This window comes from Ornithorhynchus anatinus, chromosome 2 (genome assembly GCF_004115215.2).
Source record: "Ornithorhynchus anatinus isolate Pmale09 chromosome 2, mOrnAna1.pri.v4, whole genome shotgun sequence".
Taxonomy (NCBI): Eukaryota; Metazoa; Chordata; class Mammalia; order Monotremata; family Ornithorhynchidae; genus Ornithorhynchus; species Ornithorhynchus anatinus.
This window is the reverse complement of record NC_041729.1, coordinates 21,168,286-21,184,365: the sequence shown is the minus strand read 5'-3', so window position 1 is coordinate 21,184,365 and position 16,080 is coordinate 21,168,286. Positions and strand designations below refer to the sequence as shown.

The window sequence follows — 16,080 nt, the reverse complement described above, 5'->3', positions numbered from 1 at the left end:
AGTTACTCAAAATTGAATACCCGGTGGCCCCCATGGTCCACAGAAAATTGAGTATGGAGATAGAAAATTCCAGTTGGGGCAACTGTGGTTGGCAAAGGAAACCTGAATAGTTGTTTGTCTGGGCTTGGGGAGGCCAAAATAAATTAGAGTGATGTCCCTGGTGCATTTGAAAAAGTTTGTACTGTACATCTCCACAACCTTTTACGGCTCTAAATTGTGCAACAACGTAATTATATGCAATATAAAACCCAGACACATTTATTCAATATGTTGATTTCATGATGGAAACATCTGCTTCCTACACTACGTAATGACTCAAGAATGTGCCTTTCTGATTTTTTTTTTAAACCAATGCAAATGACTAATGTAGCAACCACCCTAGTTTTCCTTCCAAGATTTGAAAGGGAAAGTTAGAGATCTTCCATAAAGCCTTGCTGCTTTGGAAACTAGGTCAAAAATTTTCCTGATGGAAATCAGTGAACCTGGGATATTTCATAGGGAAATTTGTTCTATGAACTTGTTAGGCACTCTACAGATTTAACTTTCTCTAGAGCATGAAAAGAAGTCATACAACACACGCATATATATATATATATATATATATATATATATATATATATATATTTATATATCTACAAACTGCCATCCACAAAGGGCCTGACATGAGATTTTCAAATCAAATTTGAAATCCAAATTAGTGGTCTTAAAACTAGAGAAATGCTATACCCACTTGTAAGCATAGTCATTTAAAAATGCCTCCCCCATCCTAAAAAGACTCTCTTGACCCCACTGCCCCTTCCAGTTACCGCCCTATCTCCCTCCTACCCTTCCTTTCCAAACTCCTAGAATGAGTCGTCCACACACTCGGCCTTGAATTCCTCAACTCCAACTCTCTCCTGGACCCCCTCCAATCTGGCATCTCTCCCCTCCATTCCAATGAAACTGCCCTCTCAAAGGTTACTAATGACCTTCTTGCCAAATCCAATGGCTCCTACTCTATTTTAATCCTCCTCGACCTCTCCGCTGCCTTTGACACTGTCGACCATCCCCTTCTCCTCAACACATTATCCAACCTTGGCTTCACAGACTCTGTCCTCTCCTGGTTCTCCTCATCTCTCTGGCTGTTCATTCTTGGTCTCCTTCTCCCCTTCCCATCCTCTAACTGTAGAGGCACTTCAAGGATCAGTTCTTGGTCCCCTTCTGTTCTCCATCTATACTCACTCCTTTGGTGAACTCATTTGCTCCCACTGCTTCAACTATCATCTCTACGCAGATGACACACATATTTACATCTCCTCCCCCTTCTCTCCCCCCTTCCAGACTCATATTGCCACCTGGATGTCCACCCGCCATCCGCCCGCCACCTAACACTCAACATGTCCAAGACTGAGCTCATCTTCCCTCCCAAACCCTGTCCTCTCCCTGACTTTGCCATCACTGTGGATGGCACTACCATCCCTCCCATCTCATAAGCCCGCAACCTTGGTGTCATCCTTGACCCTGCTCTTTCACCCCACACATCCAATCCGTCACCAACACCTGCTGGTGTCACTTTCACAACATTGCCAAGATTCGCCCTTTCCTCTCCATCCAAACTGCTACCTTATTGGCACAATCTCTCATAATATCCCAACTCTATTATCGTGTCAGCCTCCTCTCTGATCTCCAATCCTCTTGCCTCTCCCCGCTCCAGTCAAAACTTCACTCCACTGCCCAGATCATCTTTCTACAGAAACGCTCTGGGCATGTCACTCCCCTCCTCAAAAACCTATCAACCTTCACATGATGCAGAAACTCCTCACTCTTGGCTTCAAAACCCTCCATCACTTTGGCCCCCCCAACCTCACCTCCCTTTTCTCCTTCTATAGTCCAACCCGTAGACTCCGCTCCTCTGCTGCTAACCTCCTCATGGTGCCTCGTTCTCGCCTGTCCCGCCATCGACCTCTGGCCCACATCCTACCACTGCCCTGGAATGCCCTCCCTCCTCACATCCGCCAAACTCACTTCCCCTCTTCAAAGCCCTAGTGAGAGCTCACCCCTTCTAGGAGGCCTTCCCAGAGCCCTCCCTTTCCCTCTGCCCTTCCTCCCCTTCCCCCTACTCCTCTTCTCTACCCCCTTCCCCTCCCCCCATCTCCTTCCCCTCCCCCATTCTACCGCTTCCCTCCTCACAGCACTTGTGTATATTTGCATATATTACTTATTACTCTGTTTTATTAATGATGTGTATATATCTATGATTCTATTTACCTATTTTGATGGTATTGATGCCTGACTACTTGCTTTTTGTTTTGCTCTCTGTCTCCCCCGTTTAGACTGTGAGCCCATTGTTGGGAAGGGATTGTCTCTGCCGCCGAACTGTACTTTGCAAGCGCATAGTACAGTGCTCTGTACACAGTAAGCGCTCAATAAATATGATTGAATGAATGAATGAAAATGTTCTTACTACTGTGGCAATTGTTAAGCACTATGTGCCAAGCATTGGAGAAGGGAAAATCAAGATAATCGGGTTCCACATGGTGCTCACAGTCTAAGTATGAGGGAGAAGAGGTACTGAATCCCCATTTTGTAGGAGAACTGAGGCACAGAGAAGTGACTTGCCCATGTTTATACAGCAGGGACATGGAGGAGCTGGGATTAGAACCCAGGTCCTCTGTCTCCTAGGCTGGTGCTCTTTCTACTAGACCATACTGTGAGGGTAATACTGGACATGGGTTAGCCTTAAAAGTGGATATGAATAAGTGCAAAATGTGCTGAAGGTCAGGTAAAAAAACTGCTAGAAATTCTTCAGGGTAGTATGTGTGCTCAGTCAGTTACCCAGCCATGCTATTCCACGGTCAAGCTCAGTTGGCTATTCCCAAATATCTTCCTTAATGCGGCATCAGGGAAGGGCAAATTCCATAGCATTCTTCAAGCTTTAGTAAAAACTGGGGAAAAAATCTGTTTTGACCCATGAAGCAAGTAAAGTAAATGATGTAATTTCATCATGAGCCCCAGGAGGGCCAGGAACTGTGTCAGACCTGATTATCTTGTATCTACCCCAGCTTTTAGAACAGTTCTTGACACGTAGCAAGCACTTAATGAATACCATAAAAAGCCCCCAAAACTAGTAAGTACTTAAAGACCACAATTATGCTCAAAAGCAAAGGTTTAGGTGTCATAAATAAATGTCTCAGTTTAGGAACTCATTTGAGCAAAGGCTTAGGAGACTGATTCATGAAAAAATGTATTAAAAGTAAGGAAGTCATCACTACAGTTATGGCTCAGTCAATTTTAAAAGTGACTAAAATATAATTGATAAGTATTCCAAGATCATCATAGTTAACATCTACCTCACGCTCAGCTTTAACTCAACAAGAACAATCTATAAAAGGTGTCTAGAAAATGTAGATGCACTTTCATAGAGAAGTTGGCTAAGCGTTAACAACCTGACATAAGCTTTCTTCACTAGACAAATTTTGGACTTCTGTTTCTAAATAAGGGGAAGGGTACATTGCATGAACTATTAGCTCTACAAAGTGCTGGCAGAACTTAAGACTATTTCTCTTTTTCTAAACTAATTATCTTTGTTTTACTAAAATTACCTTCCTTCAATGTGCCATGGAAGATGGCGTTAAAGATCATGAATTCATTATACAGCCACACCCCAGGATACATCTGTAGTATGTTCCACTAAAACGTGGATGCATCGTGAACAGTCTTATAACTGGGTTTCTCTTCTCACTGACTTAAATGCAATTAGGTTCTGTTCCAGAATCAGCTCCAGTATGATCACAGAGAATTATGGAGCACTAAAAACTACAGGTTAGATCATTTCCCATCACTTTCCCTCCTTGTCCCGTTCCTTCCCCTATTCCTAAGGACTTTCTTGACCTCCAGCTCTCCAATAATGTCCCTCTCCATTATACCCAATGCATATTTTTTTTTTTGGAAACCAATCGTACTGCCCCCATTCAAGCTAATAATAGTAGCAATAATAAGTGCAGCATTTCAGCACTATGTTCCAAGCAATGTATTAAGTGCAGGGGTAAATACAAGATAATCAGGTTAGACACGGTCCCCCTTCTCACATGGTGCTCACAGCCCATCTTACAAATAAGGAAAGTGAGGCATAGAATAATAATAATAATGGTATTTTTAAGCACTTACTATGGGCCAGGTACTGTATTAAGCACTGCTATAGATCCAAGTAAGTCAGGTTGGACACTGTCCCTGCCCCACATGGGGCTCACAGTCTTAATCCCCATGTTACAGGTGAGGTACCCGATGCACAGAGAAGTGAAGTGACTGTCCAAGGTAACGCAGCAGAGCCGGGATCAGAAGCCAGGTGCTTCTGACTCCTTTGCCTCACTGTCACTGGGCCAGACCTGGACTACTAGTTCCAGCTGCAGTGGTGGAAATTTAGTCACTTGGCCATGGTCACACACAGCTAGGAGTAGAACCCAGGTCCTCTGCCTCACAGACCCATGTTCCTTCCACAAGGCTACTCTGCTGGCAGCCAAATGCCGCTGGCAGCAGCAGGATGACAGAACAATGTTATTACCCGCCCAGCCAGGACCCTAATGACCAGATTCCTCAGTCTTGCAGTCCTGGCTCTGCCTCCCGTTCCAAACAGCAGAAAGATGGCTTAGCTTGATCCAATCATTTCCCCTAGCTGCCCTCTCAGCTCTATCATTCCCTGTATGCACCTCACCTCTATCCCTGCTCCAGGTGCCGGTCTACTCTTACCTCCATACAGACTGGACATGGCTTCACTCCAGAGATATTTGCAACCACAGAGGAGAGCCTGAGATGTAGGAGCCCGGTCGAAGCCAAAAGGCAGCCGGGAGAAGGCCAGAGATGATCCACCCCCTGTGGAGCTACAGCTCCCACTCCCTTGCCTCATGGTTCTCATTCTCTGACCATCAGTTCTGCTGCCCTGTCCATCCCCAGGGACGCTGAATTTAAAGCCACAGATTGGAAAGAACCAGAAAGGGGCAGAGGAAGGTGGGTAGCTGAGCAAAGCTTTTCCTGCTTCGGGTTCTAATCTGGGCTCTGCCATTTGTCTGCTGTGTGACCTTGGGCAAGTCACCTACTTCTCTGGGCCTCAGTTCTCTCATCTGTAAAATGGGGGTTGAGACTGTGAGCCCCGTGTGGGACAGGGACTATGTCAACCTGATTTGCCTGTATCCACTCCAGCTCTTAGTACAGTGTCTGGCACACAGTAAGCGGTTAACAAATACCACACTTATTAGGGTTAGACTTCTGCCACTTCCCTCCAGCCCTTCCCATGCTGCCTCCACTATAGGCTCCAGATATATCCAAGAACTCAGCCTGCAAGCTGTGGGAGAACTAATGGACTCCTCTGTAATGGTTGGACGGAATGTCAGTTGAGGCTTACAGATCATGGGGTAGGCCAGCAATCAGTACTGCCGTACTCCTGGATTTTATGTATTGTCATAAGTGAAAAGAAAATTAAAGGGCAGGAACAGTTTCTCAAAAACAGCTAATAAAACAAAGCAGACAGCATAGCAGAGCTGCCTGATAAAAGGATTCTCAAAGTGAAGCTTTTCCTAACTTTGATATGTACTTCATGACAGATGTTGCTAAAAATATCTCCAGAAAATAATTCTGAGAGCCATGTGCTTCAGGTCACTGGTTTAAGTCAGAAAAAGTCACCATTTAGCAATCTGAGTACAGCATAAGTACTTAAAAGATACATACCTGGCATTATCAACAAGTTCAGCAAGTGCACCAAACAAGAACTCATGAGTGGTTCTGAAATGCCAAATACACAATCAGCAAAAATATTAGGACACTGGAACTGTCTTACAATTTAAAGCCAAGATTGGGGGAAAAAAAACAAAAAAAAATCTTATTGTCACAACATAGTTCTTAGCCATTCCTATAGAGAACATCAGAGTACACACAGTTCATTTTTGGTTCATTTATTGCAACAAATTAAAGCTAACCAAATGCAACTATTAAGTAAATTTTAGTAAACTAAGGTGATACACTGCGCTGAAATACCAACAAAAATCTACCCTAACCATTGCTTTGAGAATATTAAAAATCTATATCTCCTTCTCCTGTGCTCTCCCCCTTTTCTTGAACAACTGTCCCCTTACCATGGGAGCCCAATCCACCAACTTAATTTCAGCAGGAAAGTAATTTAGTGCTATTGGCCAATTTACTTTTTTTTTGCTCCCAAACAGGAACATAGTAGATGGCTTACATTTTACAAAAAAATAGTGATTATTTGCAGGTCAAGGACAAATGGGGAGCTCCATATATGGCAAGGAAGGAAAGAGTGGGAAACAGAAGGGAAGAGGTGGAAGTGGAAAAGGGAGTCATTTTCTCATCTTCACATCATATGGGCATCAAGAAGAAGGCGTGGGCTCATTGTGAAGGAAGAAGGGTAAATTATATATTATGTCTGTGTTCATCATTTGTTTAAAGTGAATGAAAAGATTTGAGTTGTCATCTACATTTCAGTCCAGAGTAACCCAAATCTTTCAAAAATTTGCTTTTTAAACAAAAAGGATAGAACTATGCTAACAAGTTTTATGCTGAATTAATCTATATAATGAAATCCATTTTTAATTTGGGTACACAAAAATAGAATATCATATTAGTTAATTTCAATTTTCTTCCCAAAACTCCATTTTAGTTGAAGCCAAGGAGTCTAAGAAAACTTGATTAAAAACAAAAAGCCACAAGGCACAAAGGAATGCAAATCCTTTTCCTTTGATACTTTATCCATACATTTTTAAATTAATGAAGTCAACACTAAGAATAGGGACCTTTGCTTAAACTGAAAAAAGAACTGATTCACATAGTCAAGTTTAGCAAATATGGCAAAAGAAGAGCATATCCCTGGTCCTTAACTAGATGAACCACTGGACGGCCATCTGTCGTAAGGAGGGAAAGAAAAAAAGTATTAGAGCCCATCAATAACTGCAATGTTACTCCTTGAATTTCACTGCGCTCCTTTGTTCGGAGTGGACACCTTACAGAGATATTTTTCAAAAGCAGAGTTCTAAGGTGCCTCAGAAGCACTAACACATTACTGCAACTCAAATGCTAATTCTCCCAAGGAAAAATTCAGTCAATAGAAAACTGCCACTCCATAAGGAAATACATATTTTGAAAAAGGGCAAATAGTATCCTAAAAGACCATTAAATTGTTCAGATTTTAATTCTCTTAAAAAAAAAAAAAAGCTTTGAATTGGTCTTTACTCAAAGTGGAAGCTTTCACTAAAAATGTCTCATTCCAGCTAGCTGTCTCCCTCATCTTGATAGCATTCTGCCAATTCTTTTCCTTTGGAGCTACCTATTTTATCATTACATTCCTATCTAGATTCTAGATAGACTTCTACCTTGGATTCTGGGAAACATGGGAAAAATTTGAGAATTCCATCTACACAAGTGGCAGTTTTTGTTGGGCCTGATCGTAATGAAGAAATAACCTCTACTTAATTGAAATGAGGATTTGTATTAGTAAGGCTTTTGATCAATTACTGGCCTTATCTGAAGGTCTGGTTTCCCATTTTTTGCACCCTATAAAGAAAGGCAAACAAAAGAGAAATGTAGGCAATGAGCCTCCAGTTTTAAATACCAAACCAAATATAACATTCAAAATATGGGGAAAGTAGAGGGAGAAAAATGTCCTCAGTACCCAAAATAAACTTTCTACCATTATTATATCACCACCACGAGCAAAAGTGTCTATTGAATGGCTATAGTATACGACACTCTGCGTTAAGCACTTTGTACAAATCCAGGAGCTATTATGGCCAACTTCATCTATACAAGATCTCGAGTGAAATCCAACACTCATAACGCCCCTACTATGCATTAAAGCTTCAGTTAAAAGCCAGCCTTGAATCTGTACTATTTTAGCATGCGTAACCACAGGCATCAGTGTTCTCCAGCACACACAAAAAACGATCCAAGACATTCTGCCTGGCATGGTGGCCGATTCTAGGATGGCAGTGCAAGTTCCCCTTTGGAATGGCTGCTCTTGAGATCAGTAGCGTCAACCCCAGGATCCCAAGCTCCTTTTCTCTACCAACTTGCAGCCTCGGGTGGTGGGAGCTCTGTGTGGGGCTGCCCATCATATCCTGGCCTAGTACAGCAGATTGATAAATGGCAGTGGTAGCTGCTTCCTGACCAGTAGGATTCCTGAGAGCTCACCTCATCCCATGTCCACTTTTCTCGGCCTCTCCACAGTTTCGCAGAGCAACCTCTTTTGAGGTACCAATACTCTTGTCCTAATATTGAAATCTCAAGTCACAGATCTGAGGCAGAAAAAGTTTTAAAAGCTAAAGGAGACGGTCACTGTATTAATACAAATAAGGACTTGTTCGATGTGTTCTTATTCACAGGCCACATATTGTTTCTTGATTTTAAATATCAGGGAGCTTGGGGTATTGAAGGCTATCATTTTACAGGATGAACGTAGGTCCCGGCTCTCCTCAAGGCACATAATCTAAGAGGGACTTCTCGGTTGGTTTTGGTGCACTCCTCCTCTGAGATGACATGGCTGTAACGGAGCAAGAATCCATCAAGGCCAGTCCTTGAAACACTCATCTTAATGCCATGAAGCCCCATTTCAAAAATTCCAACCTAAAATTTTTTTTTCCAAACTTGACTATCAAAAAAAAAATCCCAAACAAAACACGGGTCAGTGCCTTTTTATGGCAGTGTTTGATATTTGGATAAAACTTGATATCTAATTTATGTTCATATCTACCGCTTTGCTGGGTGCTGCTTAGGGTGTGTTACTAGGCTGATGAGCTCTGATTTAATGTTGGTATTTGTTAAGCGCTTACTATGTGCCGAGCACTGTTCTAAGCGCTGGGGTAGACACAGGGGAATCAGGTTGTCCCACGTGGGGCTAACAGTCTTAATCCCCATTTTACAGATGAGGTAACTGAGGCACAGAGAAGTTAAGTGACTTGCCCAAAGTCACACAGCTGACAAGTGGCCGAGCCGGGATTCAAACCCATGAACTCTGACTCCAAAGCCCGTACTCTTTCCACTGAGCCACGCTGCTTCTCTAATTTATTTATTCTCTGATTTAATTCAGTAGTCGATATGGTTACCACTCAAACCATGGCCTTCTGTATTCAAAGCCAAACAGTGCAGAGGAAAAGCAGGCAGTTTTTTCTTAATTTAAAATCATCCAGATGTTCTAGATTTTAAGACAGCCCAGGCCTTTAAAATTTGTCAAGAATTAAGAAGTCAAAAGGGAAGATGGTTAATTGCCAATGCTCTGACAATTTTCAAATAAGTAACAAAAACCAAGTCAACCACTTGTGAATGGGCATGGAAAAGCCTTGGTTTCCAAATTCCCAAAACTGCTTTAGCTGCGCAAAGAGCACCAGGTCAGTTCCCAATTCTCAACTCTCACCTTGCTAAAGGGAACAAGTGGAACCTAGATAATGAAATCCTCAAATGGCCCAACAGTCGGATCACTTTGCCAATTAAGTCCCTTACTCAAGCAACTAAAAAAGGGTTCAAAACCCAACTAGTAACATCCGGTCCTCACCGCCTTCTAGTGAAGGTGTAATGGGCGGCAAGATGGCCACTATAAGATAAACCAGGTCAGAATTTTCAAAAACTGAATGACTGTCAGCTTTCCTTTCTGTGATTAAGATTCCAACTAGTTAATGCAACCACCATCTTAAAATACATTTCTGGAAAACAAGATGGAAGCTCCATTTCCATTCTAAAAAAAATCAAAAAAAAAAAAATCAAGCAATCCAAGAGTTGACTTCTTCAGTACAAGAAAAGATGTCACAAGCACAGAAGCTTATCAAGGTGCAAACCTCAGTAATTTATGTGCCTGATCAAGAGTATTTCCAATCCTCTCAGAGGAACAGGCAGATTCCACATTTTCTCTTCTGGAAAATCTTCCCAGAGACAACCTTAAAGAATTAAGTAACTTCTCCCATCTTCCAAAGATTGAAACTTCCACTGCTGTTGCCATGTACCAGCATATAAGGAAGTGGTTGTTGGGTTTCTGCTTTCCTAGTTTGGATGACGCCCATCCTGAAGGTTCACTCTCTTCAACCATAAAATGGGAATACTTACCTTTCTCATGGAAGTGAGCGATCATTAATGCAATTCACAGATTTGGAAAAGTGGGGAATGAGAAATGCCGACATAAATGCACTAAAATACCTCAGGTTGCTCAAGGCTGAATGGTGACATTCTTTCCATCAGGTCTAAATAGAGGGCTGCGGCAAACAAAAACCACCTCTTCCCAGAGAAATTACCTACACCCGTGTTTCTTAGGTTGCGACAGGTGGCTCTTCAAGAGGAGGACAACCTCAGTGCTTCATAGAGGCCATTTCAGAAAAAATGAGTATTCTTGCAAACTCTTGATTATGCTTCTCCATGATTTTCTTTCCTAACTGCTGATCTGTCGTTGCGGTTAATAGGATTTGATCCTACTGAATTTCTTCCTTCGTAGGAGGAGCAAAATTAGCATCTGGTGGGTTTTGATTTTAAAAAGCCAGCGCTTTCTAATGCTTCACTGTATCTGACAGAGAAGAGAAATGGAAGTCGGCTAAGAAGTTTCTTTCGACCATCTTGACGGGCAACTTGATCCATTCAAATAAAATGCGGAGTTCTTCCGTCCTACCAACTGACCTACACTCCACTGACCACGACTCTTCCACGGAACGCCCTTACCTCCAACTCATCGAGGAACTGCTGGGACAAAGCCAACGAGCCCAAAAGAAACCCTGATGGGAAAAGAAGGCTCCACCGTTAACATCAAAAGACGGGTTAAGGATGACTTGAGCAGCACACGCGTCATACTTACGAATTTGTGTGCAGATATTCAAAGGTCAGCTGGGCTCTGTTCAGACTGCTGTAATTAGTAAAAGCCATAATTGCGCCGGGGTTTAAGTCTTCTATCAAAGTTTAAATACGCTCCCTTCACCTGCACACTGCTAGATGTAGACTGTTCCTCTGAACCGCTCTACGCGATGGGTTCTCTCCCCCACGAAGGGTGGGTTAAAAGAAGGAATATTGGTTCTTAAGAAAGGCGAGTTTTAAAAACGAAGAGTCCAAACGGTGATGGGTTACTAGACAGGTATTTAACGCGCTATCATCTAGGTATTAAACTCCTTTCAGGGGCACGACGACGGGTTTCGTCCGGCCCATTTCCGACCCAGCCGTTTTGGGCGAAGTCCTTCCCCCGTCGAGGCGCTGGGAATTGGGCGGGTAAATTCGCCAAGGTTCCCGGACCACGAAGTCGAGGCGGGGTTCACGCCGGCGGGGCCTGCTCCATGTCCCGCTTCCCAACGGGGTTCAGGAGGGTCGGCGGGGCTCCTTTTTCCGTCAGCCGGGCGACGGCCCACGTCCTCCCCATGGAGCCCGGCTTCAATGGCGGCGGCGTGGCCCGCTGACTGACGCGGGGCTGAGGAGGAGGGGGCGGGGCTTCCGGGCCTGAGGCCAAACCGGTTCCAGCCGGTCCCGGCCGGTTCCAGCCGGTCCCCGCCCGCCCACGACGGCGCCGGAAGTGGCCTCTGAGGCCTTGCCCCCACCGCCCCTCCTTCCGCCCGCCGCCAGGCCGGGCCTCGTCGCTCCCCTCAGCGCCGTGGAAGAGTCTCCGGGGCCCGCGGCGGCGCCTTTTGTTCCGACGGAGCGGCCGTTCGGGTCTCCCCCTCCCACCCACAGCAGACGACCATGTGCCGGGGGCGCCGGCCCGGTGATGGCCTCGCTCCCGGCGATGAGGGGGAAGGGAGGACCGTGGGCTCGCGCCGCCGCCGCCGCCGCTTTGTCTGCGCTCGCGCTCGCCGCCTCGTGCGCACGGGCTCGTTCCAGTCCCCCCCTCCGCCCCCAGGGCCTCGCCCCATTATCCAATCCTCGAGCCGCGGCGCCAATCGCCCCCATCACGCACGTCCTCGGCATTGGCCGCCGCCGAGCCCATGTGATTTCGAAAGGCCTCTGAGGTGCGGCTCGCCTTCGCCCCCATCATGTGGGTGTCGCCGCCCCCTCCCCGCTCACACTTAAAGGGCCAGCACGGGAGTGGGGCTACCGAGGGGGGAGATGAGGTGCTCGTTTGGTCGGGCTCTCCCCCATACGCCCAGTCCTGTTCCTCGCTTGGGGACGTTATCCCACAATTCCTTCGCTCGCCCGCCTCCTCGGGGCCGAGAAAGCGGACCGACCGATTAAATGACGGGGGCCCCCCCCCGCCGCTGACGACCGAAAGCGCAGTGCGCATGCTCGAGCCGGCCTCCAACGGCTCGGCGGGGCGCGCAGGCGCAGTGGGCGGAGGTGCCGCGGGGCCGTCGTCCTGTCAGGCCGCCGATCGGGGGTGGAGGTGAGGGGCGGGAATGGGGGGAAGGGGAGGTATCCGGTGAGGGAGGGGGCTTCCTCGGGCCGCCAACGGCTCCCGCGGACCCCCGGGAACGGGCGGGAGGCGGGGCAGTCGGCGGGCTTTAGGAACGCGTCCTCAGCCCGCGGAAAGGGCGGCGGTGAGCGCGGCCGTCGTCGCCCTAGAAAAGCCCGGGCCGCCATTTTGAGAGCCTGGGACTGTTCTCCTTCGGGGCTCGGGAGGAGCCCCCCGTGTGGATCCCGAAAGGACCCCGGGACCTGTCGATGGAGTCTCCTGGCAGCCATGGCCCGAAGCACCGCAGGCGGAGGAAGGGATTGTGGCGTTAGTGGCTTGTGCGGGGCCTCGGCCTTGACGTTCAAGCCGAGGCCCGAACAAGGAGGTGGGGAGGGGTGCAGGTCCTGCACCCTGGGAACTGCGTTGCGCAGTTTTCTAGATTGAGCCCAGGCTCCATACCCCTTTTGAGGCTTCTTGGGTCTGAGGAATGCTCCAGGAAATTAGGTGCCCCGCTGAAGAGTCGTGTAGAAGGTCCAGGGGGCTTATTCATTCAGTCGTATTTATTGGGCGCTTACTATGTGCAGGGCACTGTAGTAAGCGTTTGGAATGTACATCTGAATGTAATGTCAGGTCGTGGGTTCTAATCCCGGCTCCGCCACTTTTCAGCTGTGTGACTGGGGGCAAGTCGCTTAACTTCTCTGGGCCTCAGTGACCTCATCTGGAAATGGGGATTAAGACTGAGCCTCAGGTGGAACAACCTGATGACCCTGTATCTACCCCAGCGCTTAGAACAGTGCTCAGCACATAGCGCTTAACAAATACCAACATTATTATTATTATGGTTCGGCAAGAGGTAGAGACAACCCCTGCCCACTGACGGGCTCATAGTCTAATCGGGGTTTAGCAGAACGAGAGAAGCAGCATGGACTTGTGGATAGAGCACAGCCCTGGGAGTCAGAAAAGTCACTTAACTTCTCTGTGCTTCAGTGACCTCTTCTGTAAAATGAGGATTTAAAAACTGAGCCCCACTTGGGACAACCCGATCACCTTGTAGCCCTCCAGCGCTCAGAACAACGCTTTGCACATAGTAAGTGCTTAACAAATGCCAACATTATTATTATTATCAGAAGGACCTGACTCAGTAGAAAGAGCCCGGGCCTGGGAGTCAGAGGTTATGGGTTCGAATCCCGGCTCTGCCATTTGGCAGCTGTGTGACTGTGGGCAAGTCACTTCACTGGGCCTCAGTGACCTTATCTGCAAAATGGGGATGAAGACTGTGAGCCTCACGTGGGACAACCTGATTACCCTGTATCTTCCCAGCACTTAGAACAGTGCTCTGCACATAGCGCTTAACAAATACCAACATTATTATTATTAATCTAGGTTCTGCCACTTATCTACTGAGACCATGGGCAAGTCACTTCACTTCTCTGGGCCTCAGTTACCTCATCTATAAAGTGGGGATTAAGATTGTGAACCCCCTAACACACAGTAAGGGTTTAACAAATACTATGTAACAAAGTCCTAAAGCTCACAAGAATAACTGCATGTGTACAGACTCACCAACTTGGAAAACAGGCACCTAGATCAGTGCTCTGCACACTCTTAAGTGCTCAGTAAATACCATTGATTGATTTCAGTTGATTGCAAAGTCATTTTTGCAGTTTGGCTAAGCAGGACCCAGGCTTTTAGCTTTACCAGGCATTTGAAAGTGGGAATATAGAATGACAAAAGACAAGAAGAGCTGTGAATTCTGCCACCAGGAAGCTAATAATCCCTTGAGTCCCAGGGACTATTATTGTGAGCCTAAGAAATGATTGATTCCAGCCCCCTTCAACCAATCTCCACATCTCTGGACTCCTAACACTGCTGTTAGCTGTTTTGCCTGCTGCTGCTTCTGGATAGGTTTAACTGAATAGCAGACATGTTTTACAGAGTCACCCTGTGTAGACTGGTACATTCGACAGGACTCTGGACTAGGGGCTAAACGGCTAGGCTGGTGGTATAAGTGTTTTTTTGTTTTCTTCTCAATTGATGATTGAAACTGCTTCTGGAGCTCGTACTGAACCTCTTTCTGAATATTTAGAAAAAGTCAAAACCCAACTCTATGCTCACTAAAAGGCTTCGAATTTAAGTGGTACTCATTTCTTTAATATACTATTTCTTTAGTAGTGTTTAGACAGACATCATTATGGAAGTGTTTAGTACAACTTTTTTCTACATGAACAGAAAATGTGTTTAAATTCCATTAGTTATTAAACTGTAAGTTCAGATCTACCAAAGCGTGTGTTTTCATTATGCATTTTGGGTAGAATGCCGTAACACAGGGAATATTCTGACAGCGTGCAACTGTGGAAACAGTGATGTGCATGTGGCATTAGATGTGGAATGAGGGCTACAGTGTGAGGGTTTTTTTTTTTTAATTTGAGCATTCAGCAAAAAAGCAACTTTCATGTTATAAAAGTTTTAAGTGTGTCACAACTCCCTTCTCTTCAGGGAGCCATGTGGCAGAGGCAGGATATCAGCAGTACTTTACTCCAAGAGCCAGGAAATGAGAATGGCGGATCAGATCTCTAGATTGTAAACTCCTTATGGTTAGGGGACGTGTCTACCATCTCTCCTATACTGTACTCTCCCAAGAGCTTAGTGTCCAGTACTCTGTACACAGTAAGCTCTCAATAAATGATTGATTGAAAAGTCCACTCAGAACTATGGGCCTTCCAGAGAAAATGGCCTCTGAAGTATCAGTTTCTTGGGGTTTTTTTAATGGTATTTGCTAAGCACTTACTATGTGTCAAACATGGTTCTAAGCTCTGGGGTAGGGGCAGGTTAATTAGGTTGGACACAGTCCCGGTCCTACATGTGGCTCACAGTTTAAGTAGAAGGGAGAACAGGTATTTAATCCCCATTTTGCAGTTGAGGAAACAGGTACAAAGAAATGATTTGGCCAGGGTCACTCAGCAAGCCAGGATTAGAACCCATATCCTCTGACTCCCAGGCCCATGCTCTTTCCACTAGGCCACACTGCTTCTCTGGTTAAACTTAGAGTTTCATAAGCTGTTTGCTCTTCTCTTACTGTGAAAAAAAGAGGAGGCTTTGGTAAGAAGTCTCAAATGAGGATTCATAACACTTCTTCCCCACGCCCACCCCAAACGGATACAGGCAAGATATCAGGAATGAATGAGTATTTAACTACATAACTGCAGCTGATACTCAGACTTGGATGAACCGCAGCCTTCCACAGGAGCTGAACCCTCTGAGCTGTTGAAAGGTAATTCGGGGAAGAAAAAATGTTATATTCCAACCTGAGGATGCATAGCTAAGAAGATGCCCAGAAAAGAAGGCACGTCACCTTAGGAAACTGCTCTTCACAATGGGGAGTGGATGCCCTGCCCTGCTGTGGAACAAGGATCAAATTGCATTTATTGGAAGAATTCCATGAAGTAACAGGATACCGTGTAACACCATCATTTTTCTTATTCTTCATTCTTGTAATTATCACAAAGGAACTGTTTCAATCAAGCTATTCTCCTTTTTCCTCATTTATCCCATTTTAGAAAGGGTAGAGAAGAGAAAAACTAGAGAAGCAGCATAGCCTAGTGGAAAGAGCACGGGTCTGGGAGTCAGAGGACCTGGGTTCTAATCCTGTCTCCGCCACTTTTCTGCTGTATATATAACCTTGGACAAATCACTTCACTGCTCTATGCTTCAGTTACCTCATCTGTAAAATGGGGATAATGATGATGCTATTTGTT

At 45.6% G+C, this 16,080-nt stretch overlaps 1 protein-coding gene across 4 annotated transcripts in view; it reads right to left on the bottom strand.

Moving 5' to 3' along the window:
- Nucleotides 1–11,766, bottom strand: part of MORC2 (MORC family CW-type zinc finger 2) — a 48,600-nt gene extending 36,834 nt beyond the window's left edge. For 2 of the 4 annotated variants that reach the window (XM_039910551.1, XM_039910553.1), the window contains exon 1: nt 5,701–5,754. Coding sequence is in view for 1 of the 4 variants with exons in the window: in XM_029054134.2 (XP_028909967.1) it covers nt 5,701–5,754; nt 10,811–10,878 (122 nt within the window). In the remaining 3 variants the exon portion in view is untranslated. Of the gene's footprint in view, nt 1–5,700; nt 5,755–10,810 lie in introns of those variants that run through there. The other 2 variants (XM_029054134.2, XM_039910555.1) reach the window with 2 other exon arrangements.
- Nucleotides 11,767–16,080: the final 4,314 nt, after the last annotated feature.